This window comes from Podarcis bocagei (assembly GCF_964188305.1).
Source record: "Podarcis bocagei genome assembly, chromosome: 13".
NCBI lineage: Eukaryota > Metazoa > Chordata > Lepidosauria > Squamata > Lacertidae > Podarcis > Podarcis bocagei.
This window is the reverse complement of record NC_138138.1, coordinates 18811203-18830591: the sequence shown is the minus strand read 5'-3', so window position 1 is coordinate 18830591 and position 19389 is coordinate 18811203. Positions and strand designations below refer to the sequence as shown.

Here is a 19389-nt window from a genome sequence, read left to right as displayed (position 1 = left end):
GCAGAATTTGGCAAGGAGGCAAGCTGCATACAGCTGCTAGCCCAAACTGGTACTGGAGTAGAGAATTGCGTAAGGATGCCTGGAACAGTAGCAGAGTGTGTGGGAGAAATGTAGGCTATGAGCATGGGCTGTGGAACTCTTGCTTAGAAGCCCCATCTGCTGGTCTGTGTCTGAGCTGTTTACCATGCTATTTTTCTCTTGTGTGGGAAGCCTGCCACCATGGCAGGCTCATTTGTTGGAGAAAAATTGAATGCTTTGCTAGAGAACATTTTTATCCCATATGAAAATCCCACAAGCAGACTAATATATATATATACAGTGGTACCTCGGGTTAAGTACTTAATTCGTTCCGGAGGTCCGTACTTAACCTGAAACTGTTCTTAACCTGAAGCACCACTTTAGCTAATGGGGCCTCCTGCTGATGCCATGCCGCTGGAGTCCGATTTCTGCTCTTATCCTGAATCAAAGTTCTTAACCTATTTCTGGGTTAGTGGAGTGTGTAACCTGAAGCGTATGTAACCCGAGGTACCACTGTGTATATTTAATATCATTTTTCATTTTTTAAAAAATTGTATCTCATGAGAGCAGATCTGCAGGGGGACTACGCAGGGAGGGGTTGTTTGGAACTTCCATGCCCCCTGCCTGATCTACTCACCCAGCTACCAAGAGAGAGTTTGCCTTGCATCGGTTTGTCCTGTTAGATACCTGCTTGCAGCTTAAAGTGGGTGCTGATTGCAAGTGGTACTCCTTGAATGTTGACTGACTGCCTATCAGCTAAGGCATGGGGGTGGTCCAGAGCCTGCCTTACTGTAGCAGCAGACTTGACACGTCTGGCAGAGTTGACTGTGGTGGGGTTGCTGCCTTTGGGGAGGTAAAGGGGCACGCACCCGTCAGTCAAGAGAGGGAATTGTAGGTCAAGCATTGCAGGAGACAGGCCCATGACATGGTGATAGCCTGGAGGAAGGGAATTTTTGTTTGTCAGGTTCCCCTTGATTGAGGCAAAGAGGAGTGTGGCATGCACTTTCTACTTGGCCTGCGGCCTAATCTGCCAGCTGTGTAGGTGACACTTAATGATGGCACTAAGTTGTATCCGGGTCGGCAGATAGCAGGGAGTTGAGAAGATGCCCCAGTTTCAGTGGTGGTGGGCCAGGGAAGGTATAGTTGGAGTGGAAGGGTTGACCACCATCTGGGACGGAGATGGCCCCCTGTTGCAGTCTTCCTACTCCTTCAGAGGTTACTGGCTCCTCTGGTTTGGTGGTCTTATAAATGAATGCCACAATAGGACCATGCTCCTCCATGACTTAATTGCGGGTGAAGGGGGTGCACTGGGCGCCACTGACCTGACTCAGCTGTGCCCATCTGGGTACTCAATACAATACCAGTCTGGACTGGGTCATGTGTGTTGGCTACCATAGAAGCACCATCTCCTTTACCAGAATACCTCTTGGGGTGGTCTTAGAGGTCTGCATCTGGTGGTGGGCTCGAAAGACAAATTGGGGGTGCTGCTGGTCTACTGGCCACCCTGTTGCCCAGTGGCATCCCTAACCAAACTGGCAGAGGTGGTCTCTAACATGGTGTTAAGAGGATCATAGGACAATAGTCCTGGATGACTTCAGTATCTATGTGGATGCTGCTGCTGGGCCAGTTTAGGACCTCATGGTCACATGACAACCATGGGGCTGTCTCAAATTGTCACTGGTCCAGCATTCGAAGGTTTGGAAGGGCACACCCTTGATGGAGTCTTTACCTCCGAAGATTTGGACTAGTAGTGGCAATTTCTCTGCAAGGATGTTGGGTCAGTTCTTACAGTAGCCACCTGCAGTGCCTGGAGAAACCCAGCCAGAAATGTGGGGTATTAGTATTATTTCCAGCAAGTGATATTGCTTCTGGAGGCAGAGCATAGCCAACATAAGTTTATTTAACGCTCTTCCAAGTTGGCCATCGCTGCCTCCTGCAGCAGTGAGTTCCACAGTTTAACTGCACTGTGCAGAGAAGTACTTTCTTTTGTCTGCCCATAATCTTTAAACATTCAGCTGCATTGGATGGCCACTGCAGAGAGGAAGAAAAACTTCACTATACACTTCCTCCATGCCATGCATGAATTTGTAAATCTCAATCATGTCACTTCTTACCTCTCCAAACACTGCAACTTTCCCTCATAAGGGAACTGCTCCACCCCTGATCATTTTGGTTGCTCTTTTCTGGACCACCTCCAGTTCTACAATATTGTGAGATGACCAGAACTGTACACTGTATTCCAAATGCCACACCATAGCTTTCTTTAATATCAGCAGTTTTATTTTTCAATTCCTGTCCTAATGATTCCTGATGTGGAATTAGCTTATTCACAGCTGCCAATGGATCAACATCTTCATCAAGCTATCCAAGGCCTCGTTCCTGGTCAGTCACCCCAGAAATGTTTATGTGACATGAATTGCCTTATGTCACATTGAATTGCATTTGTCATGCTACTGCCCATTCCCCCAGTTTGGAGAGGTCCTTTTAGCGCTCTTCACAATATCTTCCACTCAGCCCTGTTTCTCCATAACATCTATATCAGGAGGCCTTGCAGGCCCTGGACCAGTCAGTACCTGGATGCACTGATGGGATGAATGAGTGAAAATAAGCTGAACTTGAACCCTGGCAAGATGGAGGCACTGTGGGTAAATGGTTTCCTTACAATCGAGCAGAAAATTTTGTTAAATAAAAATTATCCAGGGAGCTAATTCTGGTAAACATGATTGCCGCCTCCATTTGATCTTCACATCCATCTTGTGCAATAGATAGTGATAGCAGTTCAACCCGTGGGATCTGCATGATTCAGTGGGGAAGAGAAATGGCTCTTGCATCCTGAATTCTGCAATGCAGCCCACCTTGGATGCCGTCTACCTTCCCATATATCCTATTGAAATCCAGCGTGTATAAGATATTTTCCTGTTCAAGGCTTTCCAAACCTGTAATAAACGTGTGCGTAAGGCACGGGACTTCTGCAAGGAGGTTGGGTTGCGTCCGATTCTTCAAAGGCGCCTAGAAGTGGCAAGTTCAAAGCGCTGATTCACCTGCGATGCGCTTTAATAACGATGCTAACATCCGCGTAAGGCACTCTCGCGGGGTGGGGGTGGAGAAAAGGAAGTCGCTGCGCATCCTACACGGGAGGGAGCACGCGTGGAAGGGGATGCAGCGGTGAGCGGATCTCCCTCGGCCTCGCGCTGCTGCTGCAACGACCAAGGATCTCGCCTGGCCAGTCCACCATGGTGCCCCACCGGCTGCGGGTCGGACGCGGTACGTAGGCGAAGGGGGTGGAAAGGGCGCGCGCAGGATGATGGCTCCTCCTCGGGCTGCTTCGCTCGGGCGTTTGTGCGGCGCGGCCCGGGCGCATCTCCTGGCCGCCGGGCCTAAGCGGTGCACGGGAGGGGGCCGGGCGCCCTCCGCACGTGCCGCGGCAGACACGCGCACCAGCAGCCCAGCGGGCAGGGCTGCGGCGTATCAGGTTGCAAAGCCCTCTTCCCTCCCCTCGCCGCTCTCCGCGCGTTGACGTGCGAGAGGCGGCGGTGGGGCTTCGCAAGAGCGAAGATGGCAGCGCTGGCCGAGCCTCTGGGGCTGGAGAGGGGTAAGCTGCGCCGGCGGTGGAGGAGGGGAGACATGGTCTTGGAGAGGGGTGGGCATCTCCTGCGCCTGGAGTGGGAGAGATCCGCGGGTGGCTGGAAGGGGGAGATTCCCGCATATATGGAGGGAGGAGGAGGAGGAGGAGGATCGGGGCGGATGGATCCGCCAGCCCCGACGCACCAAAGCGAGCAAGAGCCGTGCGCCCTCGCTGCGTCCCAGGGGGATGGCGGGGAGGGAAGAGAGCATCGCCGGGGCGCGCGCGGGAAGGCGAGATCCCGCGGAAAGATGGAGGTGGCGGGTGGGTCCTTCCCCTCTCCCTCCCTCCCTTGCTCGGCATGGCTGCTGAGGAGGAGATCGGCGCCGCTTCCTCGCAGCTCGCCCGGATCTTCGCTTTCGCGCGCTCTCCTTTACGCGCGGCGAGAGCGCAAGCGAAGCGCGAGGCGATGTTCGCCGGGGCGGCTGAGGCGCGTCGCCCGAGGCGGCCCGGGTCTTCCTCCCGCTCCGCTGACAACCCCGCCGTCTCTTCTCCCTCTCCTCAGATGTGGCACGGGCGGTTGAACTGCTGGAGCGGCTGCAGCGCAGCGGGGAGGTGCCGCCTCAGAAACTCCAAGCCCTTCAGAGGGTGTTGCAGAGCAAATTCTGCTCGGCCATCAGGGAGGTGAGCGAGCGACTCTTCCTGGATCCTTCCTTGGCAGACGCTTCTCCTTTTCTTCATTTATACTTTCGTCTCTCCCCTCGCCTCCTCTCCTTTCCCGCGCTCCTTGCCTGGCCTTCTTCCTCTATACCAGTTCGTCACCCACTTCCCCCACCTGTCACTGCCAGTTGCACCTGTGTCACACGCATCTGGCCTCTTGTCACTCCCCTGTCCCCCCGACCTTTGTCCTATGTTTGCAATCAGGCAGTGGCAGACTTGGGGCTTTCAGATTTCAGCACAACGCCAAAATCTGGTGCATCTAGCCTCTTGCCTTCAGCTCTGCATCATGCTGGTGCCTGGATAGCTCAGTTGGTTAGAGCACTGTGATCCTAACGCCCGGATGGGACAGCTGCATTTCAGGGTGTTGGACTAGTTAGTCCTTAGGGTCCCTTCCAACTCCATGATTTTTATGATTTCTTGCAGCGCCCAGTGCAGGCAAGCCACTTACACTCCCTAACTCCGCCTCTGAACCAAGGTGGCCCTACTGTTAGGTGCTCGCCTCAGAGAGCTGATTTGAGGTTTCCTAAAAAGAGCTTCAAATCATTAGTTACTTAGCTGTATTATTATCTGCGCTTTTAACGTTAGGCGAAGGGAAGAGGTGCTTGTGGGATTTTTCTGCCTCAGGTGACGAAATAACTTGATGGGCCTTGGTGCACTGTGCGGCTTTCATAGGAGGAGGCTGACACCACTTGCTGCCTCACGCAGGAAAATGTCTGAAGTGGCCTCTGTCTGGACTCTCCTTTAAACACTCCTAATCCCTTCTGTATCCCCTCAAAGTCTTGGGTTAAGAACTTAACTCATTCCGGAGGTCCGTTCTTAACCTGAAACTGTTCTTAACCTGAGGTACCACTTTAGCTAATGGGGCCTCCCGCTGCTGACGCGCAATTTCTGTTCTCATCCTGAAGCAAAGTTCTTAACTCGAGGTACTATTTCTGGGTTAGCATAATCTGTAACCTGAAGCGTATGTAACCTGAAGCGTCTGTAACCCGAGGTACCACTGTATCAGGAAGAAGGGAAGCAGCTTTATATATTTACTCAGACCATAGGTCCCATCTAAAGCATTACAGTCATGCCTCGGGTTACAGACACTTCAGGTTGCGTTTTTTGGGGTTTCGTACCACTGCAGACCCAGAAGTACTGGAACAGGTTACTTCCAGGTTTCGGCGGTCGCACATGTGCAGAAGTGCTAAATCGCGCTTTGCGCATGCACAGAAGCACCAAATTGCAACTCACGTGTGTGCAGACCTGCCGCTGCGGGTTGCGAACATGCATCCCGCATGGATCATGTTCGCAACCCGAGCATCCACTGTACTATTTCTGGGTTAGCAGAGTCTGTAACCTGAAGCGTCTGTAACCCGAGATACCACTGTATTAAGAAGAAGGGAAGCAGCCTTATATATTTACTCAGACCATAGGTCCCATCTAGAGCATTATTGTTTACACTGGCAGGCAGCAGCTCGCCAGGGATTCGTACTGAGGTATTTCTCATGTCTACTCGGAGGTACTGAGGATTGAATCATAGAAACATAGCACCATGAAAGGAGATGCTCTGCCTGCTCTCCCCGCCCCCCATCTTGCTTTCATGCCCTCTTATCTCCTGTCCATCCCATATTCCCATTGCACAGCGGATGCTTCTTTCAAGTATCCTCCTTAGCATCTGTGTTCAAAATGGTGTCAACTCTGGACTCAGCGTACAAATCTCCCTGACCCCCCCCCCCTTTATTGTCTCTTTTCTGGACAGGTCTATGAGCAGTTGTATGACACACTGGATATCACGGGAAGTGCTGAAATTCGGGCACATGCCACGGCTAAGGTATGAGAAGAAACCTGTTGCTTTGCTTCCAGTTGTGTAGGTTCCCACCATCTGCTACGCATTTTGGGAAGTTGTTTGCCTGCTTGTTGGGATTCCTCTTGAAACATTTTAACCAAATTTTGCATGACCAAGGAATATGATTTTGGTCTATGTTTGGATCCAGTCAGATGCCGTTTTGAACAGAGGTGGCTGGCTGAACCTTTCAAAGCTGTACTGATTTTAACCAGTGGTTTTGAAACAGCATTGGTTTCAACTGCAAGTTTCGAAACTGCACTATATATTTTTTTATCATTCTGTTCCTTAGAATTCTTGTGCAACACTTGGTCTGAAGTTGCTAGTTCTCTTGACTTTTTCATAGAATTCATATTTCATTCAACTTACTGAATTTGCTGTAATGGTGCTAGACAGCTTAAAAGCAATGTTCGAAATTAGCCAGGCGCGTTTTGCATCTGACTTTCCCGGGTGCCAGGATGGTGCCTGATGTCTCCACCATCTGGAGATGCCTGCCTGGTGAACCTTGGATCTTGGCTGTTTTCACACACTAGCAGCACATCCTGTAGAATGCAATCCGTTATATTTTATCTGCACAATCGGAATGAATTTCAGGAACCAACCACAAAGTCGTATTGAAAAATACTGCTTCCGAGCTGCCTGGCCCCCAAATCAACTAACCATTCCGTTTTGGTGACTGTGACCCTGGTTTAAGGAGCCATTTGGTGCCTAACGTATATAGCTGAGTTTCTAACACGGCTTAAAAGGCTGTGGGCCAGCCCTTTCATTAGACAGAGTGAGGCAGATGCCTCAGACAGCTCACTTTCAATGTCACGAAAGGACAACAACCTGATATTTAGTTTTGCTGGGCTTTTTAAAACTATTATTTACTAAGCGATGGTTGTACACCCAGGGAGAGGTACCCATGGGATTTTTGTGCGTCGGGTGTCAAAATAACTTGACCGGCATTTGGCTGCAAGCACCTTGACGTGGGGCCGGGATGAGGGCAAGATGCCATCAAGCAGCAAAAACAGCTTAGTCCGGCTTTAGAAGGGGATTAGACCAACTCGGGAAGCAAAGAGACTTTCAGTGGCTATTAGTCATAATGGCTATATGCACCCTTTGGGTCTGGAGGCTGTATACCTCTCAGGGTACCAGTTTGCTGGGAACAACAGCAGGGGAGGGCTGTTTTGCCTTGCTTTTGGCTTCCCTGAGGCACCTGGATGCCCTGTGCTGGAAACAGGGTGGTCAACTGAATGGCGCTTCCTTAGAACTAATATCTGTATTTAAAATGTGATGTGAAAATCGCTAGAAATGGGCTGTTTGTAAAGTGGTCTGCCTGTGCTCTTCTGCTTGGTAGTGTTCTAAAGCGGCTTGCATAAGATGAGTAAAAGCAATAGGAAAGTAGGTTGTCCCTGTGTGTGCAAGTTTACAGTCTAAAAGGCATGGCACGAAAGGAAAAGAGGAGGAGGAGGGAGGAGGAAGGGATGGGGACTACAAGACTGTATGTGTGTCACAGTTTTGTAGGGGGCAGAGGGGGAACACAGAATGTTACTGTAGTTTCAAAATCTAATTTCTGAGATTCTCTGCTTTCATTTCTTTTTAAAAAAACCAAGTTTCTAGTCCTTATAACCCCAAATATATGCTTGAAAGTTTGGGGACTAATACGTTTTCCAGTTATTGGAAGTGAGGCTTCAGGGCCCTGTGCAGCGCCTACCCCAGTAACTTGAAAAAGGAAAGAAAGAATAAGTCTTACAACATAAGTGATGACATGGCAGCTGAGCAATTTGCATAATTTATATGGGGTTGTAAAATTCAGTTTATCTTGGCACTGAATTTATTTACTAATGCTTAGCATGGAGTATGCAGAACCCTGGGTAGAAATATGCACATAGGTTAATTTGAGTAATTTGACAGTGGCTGGGGGAACCCAGTGAGATAGCCAGCATATATATGATATGATATAATAATAATAATTTATTTATACCCCGCCCATCTGGCTGAGTTTCCCCAGCCACTCTGGGCGGCTCCCAATTGAGCGTTAAAAACAATACAGCATTAAATATTAAAAACTTCCCTAAACAGGGCTGCCTTCAGATGTCTTTTAAAGATAAGATAGCTGGTTATTTCCTTGACATCTGATGGGAGTGCGTTCCACAGGGCGGGCGCCACTACCGAGAAGGCCCTCTGTCTGGTTCCCTGTAACCTCACTTCTCGCAATGAGGGAACCGCCAGAAGGCCCTCGGAGCTGGACCTCAGTGTCCGGGCTGAACGATGGGGGTGGAGACGCTCCTTCAGGTATACAGGACCGAGGCCGTTTAGGGCTTTAAAGGTCAGCACCAACACTTTGAATTGTGCTCGGAAACGTACTGGGAGCCAATACAGATCTCTCAGGACCGGTGTTATGTGGTCCCGGCGGCTGCTCCCAGTCACCAGTCTAGCTGCCGCATTCTGGATTAGTTGTAGTTTCCATTAGGATTAGTTGAGGGATGAGTCGGAAATGAAAACCCAAGGGAATTGAGGCACGAGGGGAAGGATGTTGCCACTGTGGTGTAGTGGTTAAGAGCCAGTGTGGTGTAGTGGTTAAGAGCGGTAGTCTCGTAATCTGGGGAACCGGGTTCGTGTCTCCGCTCCTCCACATGCACCTGCTGGGTGACCTTGGGCCGGTCACACTTCTTTGAAGTCTCTCAGCCCCACTCACCTCACAGAGTGTTTGTTGTGAGGGAGGAAGGGAAAGGAGAAAGTTAGCCGCTTTGAGACTCCTTAAAGGGAGTGAAAGGCAGGATATCAAATCCAAACTCTTCTTCTTCTTCACTGACTTTTAAAGACGTCTTCGAAACAGTCCTAAATACTGGTGCAGACTCTTCTCTGCTTCCTCCCCATATCCAGGCGACGGTGGCTGCTTTCGCAGCGAGCGAAGGGCACGCACACCCACGGGTGGTGGAACTGCCCAAGACGGACGAAGGCCTGGGCTTCAACATCATGGGGGGCAAGGAGCAGAATTCTCCCATCTACATCTCCCGCATCATCCCAGGGGGCGTGGCTGACCGCCACGGGGGCCTCAAGCGAGGAGATCAGTTGCTGTCGGTCAATGGCGTGGTGCGTATATTGGGGGGCAGGCAATACGAGAGGCTTCTTTTTGGGTGTATGGAAGCGGGATACGGATTTGCAGGAAGCGGAAACAGTTGGGGTGGGTGGAGGTCCAAAACAACTCAGGTGGTACAGAGCGTGCTCAGTCAATTGTGGAATGCTGATTGGCTGATTTTATTTGTGGTTGCACACGTGTTGTTGATTTTATATAGACATAATACATAAAATTGGGAGGCGGGTGGCGCTGTGGGTTAAACCACAGAGCCTAGGATTTGCCGATCAGAAGGTCGGTGGTTCGAATCCCCGCGACGGGGTGAGCTCCCGTTGTTCGGTCCCTGCTCCTGCCCCCCTAGCAGTTCGAAAGCACGTCAAAGTGCAAGTAGATAAATAGGTACCGCTCTGGCGGGAAGGTAAAGGACGTTTCCGTGCGCTGCTCTGGTTCGCCAGAAGCGGCTTAGTCATGCTGGCCACATGACCCGGAAGCTGTACGCCGGCTCCCTCGGCCAGTAAAGCAAGATGAGCACTGCAACCCCAGAGTCGGTCACGACTGAACCTGATGGTCAGGGGTCCCTTTACCTTTACCTTTAATACATAATTACATGGTTTCCAAAAAACCATGTCTGCTGTTCATCTGGAGGTTTACTCCAGCTGATAGTTGTTGTTTTTTTCTTATTATTTGTTATATTTGTACACCTATAGATCTCTGGGTGGTTCACAACATAAAATCGCAATAAAATAAAATAAGAAATATAGTGGTACCTCGGTTTTCGAACATCTCCGTTGACGAACATTTCGGTTTTCGAACTCCGTAAACCCAGAAGTAAATGTTTCTGTTTTCGAACACGCCTCGGAAGTCTTCTGGAATGGATTATGTTTGAAAACCGAGGTACCACTGTAATAAAAAGAGCAGAAACAAACCAATAATCCTCTCTCTACAATACATTTTAAAAGGGCATTGGATGTCAGTTAGCCAAAGGCCTGGTTAAAGAGGAACGTTTTTGCTTGGCGCCTGAAGGTGTATAATGAAGGCGCCAGGCGAACTTCCCTGGGGAGAGCATTCCACAGACGGGGAGCCACTGCAGAGGAGGCCCCGTTCTCGTATTGCCACCCTCCGGACCTCTCGAGGAGGCGGCACACAATGGAGCCCTTGGAAGATGATCTCAGGGTCTGGGTAGGTTCTTATGGAGACTGGCAGTCCTTGAGGTGTTGTGGTCCTGAGCCATTTAAGGAGAGGGAAAACGGGGCTGGCTTCACGCTGCAGCGTTTTGCTGCTGGCCCCGCTTGCGTAAATACGTCATTTGAGGCAGGGACGGCTGCTTCTCACGGACCTCAGCAGTGACGATGGGCGGTGAAAGGTGGAGTCTTGCATCAGGAAATGCACTTATTTTTCTTGTGGCGTTGCTTTTCTTCCTTGTTTCCTGCAGAGCGTGGAGGGCGAGCAACACGAACGGGCGGTGGAGCTCCTGAAAGCAGCCCAGGGTACCGTGAAGCTGGTTGTGCGCTACACTCCCAAAGTACTTGAAGAAATGGAGGCGCGCTTTGAGAAGATGCGGACGGCGCGGCGCCGGCAGCAGCATAACAGCTACTCGTAAGAGCGGGCCGGGAAACAGGGCTTTCCAAGCAACGGTTCTTCCGGGGGATAGTTTGGGTGGCCAGGGGCAGAAGAGGGCGGGGCTGCCGCACCTGGAAGGTGAGATGGCAGCAGGTGTACCGTATTTTTCGCTCTATAGGACGCACCCGACCATAGGACGCACCTTGTTTTAGAGGGGGAGAACAAGGGGGGGAAATCTCCCCCTCTCTGCGCAGTGCCCCTTCACCGAAGCGGCAGGAGAAACGGAGCCCCTTCCATTTCTCCTCCCGCTTAGCTGAAGGGGCACTGTGCCTTAGCTGAAGGGGCACCTACCCTTCAGCGAAAGGAACCCGGTGCGCACTGACCCCTCTCGCTCTCCAGGCTTCAGTGAAGGCAACCCGAAGCCTCTGGAGCGCAGCAGGAACACTCCCTCTGCGCTTCGGAGGCTTCGCGTTGCTATCGCTGAAGCCAAGGAGCCTGCATTCACTCCATAAGACGCACATACATTTCCCCTTAACTTTTGGAGGGGGAAATGTGTGTTTTATAGAGCGAAAAGTACGGTAGCTTGAAGCCAGGTGGCTGACAGTGTCAGCTATCTAGAACTGGGGTAAGGAATACATGCTTTCCCTCTGGATTCTATTCATCTGTGTGTCCCTATAGAGAGAGGGAGTGAGATCAATATTTGATGCTTCTGGGAGAGCGTCTTGCAAATGACACAGTTGGGTGTTGGCAACGTGAAAGGGCAGGCACGGAAGAGAGGAGAAATCCAGGTGCAGAACCCTCAATATTAATTTATTTAGGGCCGTTTATGTTAAATATATCTAGGGAGTGGATGGCAACTTAAAAAAGCAAACAAACCCAAATTACCAAAAGCAATACAATAAAACGATCAATACAAAGTACTGACAACATAAGTAGAAAGTACATAAATGCAATAAAGCATGATAATAATGATAACAATATTAATATTAATTATTTATTATTTATACCCAGCCACTCTGGGCGGCTCCCAACAGAATATTAAGAACACGATAAAACATCAAAATTAAAAACTTCCCTAAACAGGGCTGCTTTCAGATGTCTTCTAAAAGTCAGATAGCTGTTTATTTCTTGACATCTGGTGGGAGGGTGTTCCATAGGGCGGGCGCCACTACCGAGAAGGCCCTCTGCCTGGTTCCCTGTCACCTCGCTTCTCAATAACATGCAGAAGATGATTGGCTTTAATGATCAGACAGAGATGAGGAGGAGGTGTCTTCAGAAATTGGCTGAAGCAGTTGACCGACCGTAACACAAGGAGGCAGCATCATAACTATGCAATGTTAACCAGGGACCTTAAACCCTTTTAATAGTTATGTATGATTTTCAAGCTTACAAAAAATGGTTGTGGTATAAGGAGCAGAGGAAATGAACAATTCAAACTCTGTAGCTCCCCCTCCTCATTATTTTGCCTTTGTTCAGAAACCAATCGATCTGGTTTTCTTGTCACCCACCTCTTCCTGCCTCTCTCTTTCCATCATCACATCCTAGCTTGCTCTTACCTCTTAGTTACCATATTTTTCGCTCTATAAGACGCACCTTTTCCCTCCTGAAAAGTAAGAGGGAATGTGTGTGCGTCTTATGGGGCGAACGCAGGCTGCGCGGCTATCCCAGAAGCCAGAACAGCGAGAGGGATCACTGCGCAGCACTCCCTCTTGCTGTTCTAGCTTCTGACTTAGCCCCTCGGTCCCTTCCCCCACCTCCCGGAAAAGCGCCCAAGAGCCGCGCTCCCTTTCACGAGCCGCGTGGCGTGTGTGTGTGGCTCTTGGGGGCTTTTCCCCGAGGAGGTACTGACGGGCTGCCCTTCTCCCTCCGCGGGGAAAAGCCTGCAAGCGCCGCACACACGCTCCACACAGCTCGTGAAAGGGAGTGCTGAGCAGAGCCTGGGATGGTCTTATGGTCAGGTGCGTCTTATGGAGCGAAAAATACGGTGACTAGAATGACCATATGGTAAAAAAAAAATTAGTTCTTTCTCAGACTTTTAAGAAAAACTTCTTTTGTGGCTGCCTGCCTCCCTGCTTGCTCTCACGGTTGGTATTTCCTGTCTCTCTTTGTTTCCTCAGATCTCTGGAGTCCCGAGGATAATTTGCATCATTATCTATCTGGTTTGTTTGGGCTGGCCTGCGATTTTTTTCCCCACCCCACCGCACCCTCCCCGATGGTTTTATCTGTATAGCAGGAGACATATTTATCTGCCTTCCTCCTCTTTGCCAGGAGGTGGGCTCCTATGTACAGTATTTATTCTCCACAATCCTCTTATTTAAAGATGTTCTGTGTGAGTGACTGTGTATCTGTGCGAGTCCCTACCCTTTGTGAAACTGAAGAAGGTACCGCAAAGCCCCCAAGAGCCTCTTCTTTGCTGCCTATGATGTACAGGGCTATAAAAAATTAGAGGAAAATTGAAAGCTCCCACGTATAATGCCGCTCCTCTAGGGATGGTTTCGTTTCCATTGCGGGGTGAGGGGTCCCCTCTCTAGCCAGCCTCCCACCCTAATAATAATAATAATAATAATAATAATAATAATAATAATAATAATAATTTATATCCCGCCCTCCCCAGCCGAAGCCGGGCTCAGGGGGGCTAACAACAATAAAATAGTGCAACATTCTAAAAACAATTCATTATAAAAATTAATTAAAATCAAATTGATGGCAACCATTAAGCTAAAGTTCTGTGAAGATTGCCAAAGGAGGGAGTCAGGCTGCGCCCTGACCAAAGGCCTGGTGGAACAGCTCTGTCTTGCAGGCCCTGCGGAAAGATGTCAAGTCCCGCAGGGCCCTAGTCTCTTGTGACAGAGCGTTCCACCAGATCGGAGCCGCAGCCGAAAAAGCCCTGGCTCTAGTTGAGGCCAGCCTAACCTCTCTGTGGCCTGGGACCTTCAGGATGTTTTTATTTGAAGACCGTAAGTTCCTCTGTGGGACATACCAGGAGAGGCGGTCCCGTAGCTACGAGGGTCCTAAGCCGTATAGGGCTTAGACACAGAAACGTCAACACTGATGAGAAGGCATGCTGTAGCCCTGGCTTTGGGCCTGGGTTCAAATCTACCTGGCTGACCATATCACCTGTCCCTCTCTCTCCTGAGCCTAACCTACCTCACAGGGTTCTTGTGAGGACAGAACAGTGAAAACCCATGTTTGGTCCCTTGAGTTCCTTGGGATATCTTGCCAATTAATACTGATAAGAGCCTTGGAGGGAGAGAATTGTCCCAGGACTCTAGGGCTACAACTTTACCAAGCCAAACCATTTTTTTCCCTATAGCAACCCATAATAGAATGTGATTTTTAAAGAAAAAAAGCAAAACAAGTTTGGATATGGATGTGGGAAATCACAATAATTTCAGCTGCAAAGCTCACTGGCGATCTTTGGGTAAGCTTGTGTGCACTCAGCCTCAGTGTTCCCATCTGTAAAATGGGGGCTGGAACGGCCTCCCTCGCAAAGTTGCTGTGAGGATTAATGAGATAAAAAACAGCAAAACGCTATGGAGTTTTATGAATAACACAACGTGTATGTAAATAATGTCCGTCCAGATTATACTAAGTAAGAAAAGAAAATCCCCCTTACTCCACAACAATCACAACAGACCTCTATTTTAGATTTCTCTTAACAGGCCTCTAAATGACTATCCTGTCACAGACAGCTTTCCGGGTCATGTGGCCAGCATGACTAAACCGCTTCTGGCACAATGGGACACCGTGAGGGAAACCAGAGTGCACAGAAACGCCGTTTACCTTCCTGCCACAGCGGTACCTTTTTATCTACCTGCACTGGTGTGCTTTCAGTTAGTTCCAGGGGCAACAGCTCCATCAGAGTGTTGGCAGAAAGGGGAAAAAATCAGAATGAAATAAGCTGCAGTGCAGTTTGACTCTTTGACCAGCAGGTGGAGCACTTAATGAATCTCTGGTCAGGATTCATGAAAATGTAATGTTTAGGTGAATTTTGGGGAGAAGTTGTGGCTCTAGCTGCATAATAACTATTTGAGAATGCTGACATAAAATATCATGGCTCCCAGCCCCATCAGAATACGAAAGCCTGTAGTTTTCAGCTGATCCATGCTGACTTGAAGTCACCTGATTGCTTCAGTCTGAATTAGTTGACATGGGTCAGAGAAACCCACTGTTACTTGCCGTGACATTCAGAAAGCCAAGCCAAAGAGTTACCGTATTTTTCCGTGTACAAGACGTCCCCATGTATAAGACCACCCCAATTGTTTGAGCCCCAAAGTAAGAAATAATTAATTGCAACGTTTCATGTATAAGATGACCCCCAATTTTAAACTTTAAAAAATTGGGGGGAAATATAGACTTATACATGGAAAAATACAGTATATGCAGAAAGGTCGCCCAGGCTGGGAGTTGGCACAGGTTTGCATGAAATCTGCCGGTTTCATGTGTCAATAGGGTGCAATTTAGGAAGAAGACCCATAACTCAGTAGGTGCAGACCATGCTTTGCCTGCAGTAGTTAATAATAATGACAATAATTTTATTATTTGTACCCCCGCCCATCTGACTGGTTTGCCCCAGCCACTCTGGGCGACTCTTCCAGGATAGGTTCAGGCCCTGGTGTTTTTCAGCTGAAAGGATCGGATGATACCTGAGGCGCAGGAAGAGCCATTGCCGGTCAGAATAGACAACACTGTTATGCTAGGCCAGGGATGGGGGAAGCCCTCTATTTGTTGCCGAACCACAACTCCCAAAAGCCCTTGCCAGCATGGCCACTGCAGGGGTGGATGGTGGGAGTTGTAGTTCAGGAACACCCAGAGATGTTTCTGCGTGCCTGATATAGAGGGTTGCAGGTTCTCCACCCAGGCCTAGATGGACAAAATTGTCTCTGACCTTGTGTGAGGCAGGTTCTTCGCAGAAAACGAAGCGTGCACTAGCGAAAGCCTCGTGTTGATAGGCTCTGCGTGCAAACAAAATAAAATAAATCTCCCAGGTTGGAAACAGATGGACGAAAAGCCTCTGTCCCTGTTGTAAGGCGACTTCCTAATTTACAGCGAAATAGATAGCTGAGCAGGCTGTTCAAACTAGTCTTTCATTTAATCCCAAGAGCACACCTGTATGCTAAAATGCAACTCTTAAGAGTTGTCCAGCTCTTGTGTTCAGCCCAAGCTGGTTGTATTTACATCTGCAAAATGTGTCAAATTGCAAAAATTTAAAAAGAAATATTTTCCTGGATGCTGGGATTCGATAAAATAATCCAAAAGGAGTGTCAAATCTCCTTGTAAATGCCTAGATTTATTTGAATACGGTGTTGCTTTTTTCCGGATCGGTTCTCTGCATACAGTACTTCCCCTGAGCTCAAATGAAAAACTGAGTTTTTCCCAAAAACATCCCTCCTTTCAAGTTGTACTTCTTCGCAGAACTGGGACCCACCCCACGTATGCGCAGAATATGGGCTCAGAGCCAAGCCACAGACTTGACGTGCTGGTTTTTTAAAATGCAGGTTGCATCAGCTTTGAGGGGTGGGGGCAGAGGGTGCTGATAATTAACGGGATTAGTGCAGGCATGGAGAGCGAATTCCTCCCATGTCACAGTCCGGAGGAAAATCTTCTGTAATTGGGGCTGTAAACCAGAAGTTTATGCAGGAGTTACGTTCCGGCGATCGCGTCTAAAAGCCAAAGTTGCGTATAGTCAAAACACATTGGCTTCAATGGTGGCTGGGATTGCCAACAACATTTTTCCTGGAACCCTGCACTCTTTTTAATTTTTCCACGTGTGTAATACTTGAAGGTGCACAAGTTAAAGTTAAAGGTGCACAAGTTGTGGGCTTACTGCCTTTGCTTTTAGAGGATGATGTTTTTACCCACTTATCTCCAACAAACTCACACCATGTTCAAGAGGGCTTTCCTTCAAGACTGCAGAATGGGATGAAAAGGTTAAATTTCCCTTCTACGTCTGCTCTGATCCCGTTAATTATCGGCCCCCTAAGTATGCTGATAGGATTTTGTAATTAACTTGCATTAAAAAAAAAAAAATGCAAAAGGCTTTTAACTTCAGGTCTAGTTTGGCTCTGAGAGGAGGTCATGAAAAGAACATATGCTTTAGCGCCTTAAAAAGCAAATACCGTATTTTTTGCTCTATAAGACTCACTTTTTCCCTCCTAAAAAAGTAAGGGGAAATGTGTGTGCGTCTTATGGAGCGAATGCAGGCTGCGCAGCTATCCCAGAAGCCAGAACAGCAAGAGGGATTGCTGCTTTCACTGCGCAGCGATCCCTCTTGCTGTTCTGGCTTCTGAGATTCAGAATATATTTTTTCTTGTTTTCCTCCTCCAAAAACTTTCATTTTGTGGTCCGGTGCATCTTATAAAGTGAAAAATACGGTAAATACAACTTTTCAGGTCCTGGCTATTGATGCTTACAGTCTCTGTTGGGGATTCATGCCTTGGATTCATGCCTTTGCTAAGTCTGTCCATTGGTTTTGGGTTTGTTTAAAACTCCGTATTCCCATCTCTGATCAGCAGATTCCTGTGTCATGTTTCATGGCACTCCCAGGCTTCCGTTTTTTGAAAGCAATTTGCCATGTACCACGGAAGCTGGATCAGCGAGAACACAAGCTCAGAGGCTCCCTTAGACTTCTTGGCTCTTCAGATTGCTGAAACGGTCCAGGATGCCGTGCCATGGTCAAGAACGAGAGTGGCTAGCCCAGTGTTTCCCAAACCAGTGTTTCTCCAGTTGTTTTTGGACTGCAACTCCCATCATCCTTAGCTAGCAAGACCAGTGGTCAGGGATGATGGGAACTGTAGTCCAAAAACAGCTGGACACCCAAGATTGGGAAACACTAGGCTAGCCCTGTGGCTTCCCAGATGCTATTTGACACAGTTCCCATCAGCCTTAGTAAATGGGACTTGTAGTCCAGCAAATATCAGGAGGTCAGCAGGTTTGCCACACTTGATTTAGAGCAGTGGTGGCCAAACTTGGCCCTCCAGCTGTTTTGGGACTACAATTCCCATCATCCCTGGCCACTGGTCCTGTTAGATAGGGATGATGGGAGTTGTAGTCCAAAAACAGCTGGAGGGCCAAGTTTGGCCACCACTGATTTAGAGGGACCAAATAGCTTGCTTGTGGCATTATGCCCCCTTAATAATACACTGTTGTTGGGGAGCACATGCAACACTTTGCCATTGCTCTGACTAGAGTGCGGTGCAAATATCTTTTTCCTGGCCCAGTCAAACCCCCCACCCCACCCTGTCTTGCCCAAAGGCTCAGCCAAAGGTGTTGTGCTCCTCCTAATAGCTGATTAACCCTCTCTAGGAAAATCTGTCTTCCTTTAGCAGAACCCCATACTTCAGTGGACTTTTTTGCCAGCTACCCGGTCCCCATGGGTGTCATGTGATTATACCACTAACAGGTCACTGGTTGATCAGCGCTGTAAGGGAAGCGTGCCAGGGAACGCCTGTGTAAGCTGTTCCAAAAGAAGAGTGTGATTTAAGTGTAATACATCAATAAACTAGTAAAGCACAGTGTTTGAGAAGCCTCACTTCGTATTACAGTCTGTTTTTGCATCTCCCCACTCCCCTTTCTGCTCTTTAAAATGGGTGTTTGAACCTCAGTTGGAGAATGATTGTGCAAATGTACACACTAGGGTTGGGTGATTCCTGGTTTTCAATATTGTGATATAGGTAAAGGTAAAGGGAACCCATGACCATTAGGTCCAGTCGTGGACGACTCTGGGGTTGCGGCGCTCATCTCGCTTTATTGGCCGAGGGAGCCGGTGTACAGCTTCTGGGTCATGTGGCCAGCATGACTAAGCCGCTTCTGGCGAACCAGGGCAATGCACGGAAACGCCGTTTACCTTCCCACCGGAGTGGTACCTATTTATCTACTTGCACTTTTGACATATCACCTGCCAAACATGGTGATATAATGACATATCACAATGTCTGAAGTAAGGATGGAGCTATGTAGAGGTAGAGGTGTTGGCTGGCTTCACGGTTTTCCTCACATTGTGATTTTTGTGTAGCGCGCAAACACACGCACACACATGATTTGTGATATATTGCAAGGTCAACAATTATGAAACCGATATCACAATATGGACTTCAAACCAGTTTTGGACGCTATATTGCCCATCCCTAGTACACCCCCAGCTTAGTTCTGTGTCACAACACTCAAGGCATTTGTTACACCAGGGGCCTCTCGTCTCTCTGTCAATAATATGTGGTGTTATGGTGTTTATCATACACAACTATTCCCTTTGCCGTAGAAGAAATGTTGGAAGACTTGATTCCAAAGCAGACTAGATGAAATATTGGCAAACTTGGTTTCCAAAGGCCCTCTTCTGTCAAGTTTGTTGCTTCGTTCAACATTCACAAAAAACCCCTAATACTGTACAATTAAGTGATATAATTTAAGATATTAAAACTGCAATGCAAATATTAAAATACAGCATCCAGCTAGGCCAGATTGACATAATGAAACCTCTGGGACTAAATATCAGCAGAGGCCTGAGAATATGCCAAAACATCAATAGTGTCTGCCTATCTGAGCCTACGGAGACGGGGCCAGCACCAAGAAGGCCCTCTGTCTGATTACTACCAAATTTTTCTCCAAAATGGCACAACCAAGAGAAGCCTCCTTGGTTAATCTTAG

The 19389-nt window shown here is 48.5% G+C and overlaps 1 protein-coding gene and 1 long non-coding RNA gene across 3 annotated transcripts; both read left to right on the top strand.

The window, feature by feature from the left end:
* The first annotated feature begins 2929 nt into the window (after positions 1 to 2929).
* Positions 2930 to 13205, top strand: LIN7B (lin-7 homolog B, crumbs cell polarity complex component). 2 transcript variants are annotated; one of them, XM_081166935.1, is made up of 6 exons: positions 2930 to 3282; positions 4146 to 4264; positions 6042 to 6113; positions 8994 to 9203; positions 10619 to 10782; positions 12864 to 13205. In XM_081166935.1, the coding sequence occupies exons 1-6, from the start codon at positions 3252 to 3254 to the stop codon at positions 12883 to 12885; spliced, it is 618 nt and encodes a 205-aa protein (XP_081023061.1). In that variant the 5' UTR covers positions 2930 to 3251; the 3' UTR covers positions 12886 to 13205. The 2 variants fall into 2 exon arrangements, with proteins under 2 accessions (XP_081023061.1, XP_081023060.1); XM_081166934.1 differs by lacking the exon at positions 2930 to 3282 and adding an exon at positions 3380 to 3610.
* Positions 13206 to 13315: 110 nt separating this feature from the next.
* On the top strand, positions 13316 to 18277 carry LOC308571430. Its single transcript, XR_014001425.1, has 2 exons — positions 13316 to 17677; positions 17822 to 18277. It is a non-coding gene; the product is annotated as an uncharacterized lncRNA (long non-coding RNA).
* Positions 18278 to 19389: the final 1112 nt, after the last annotated feature.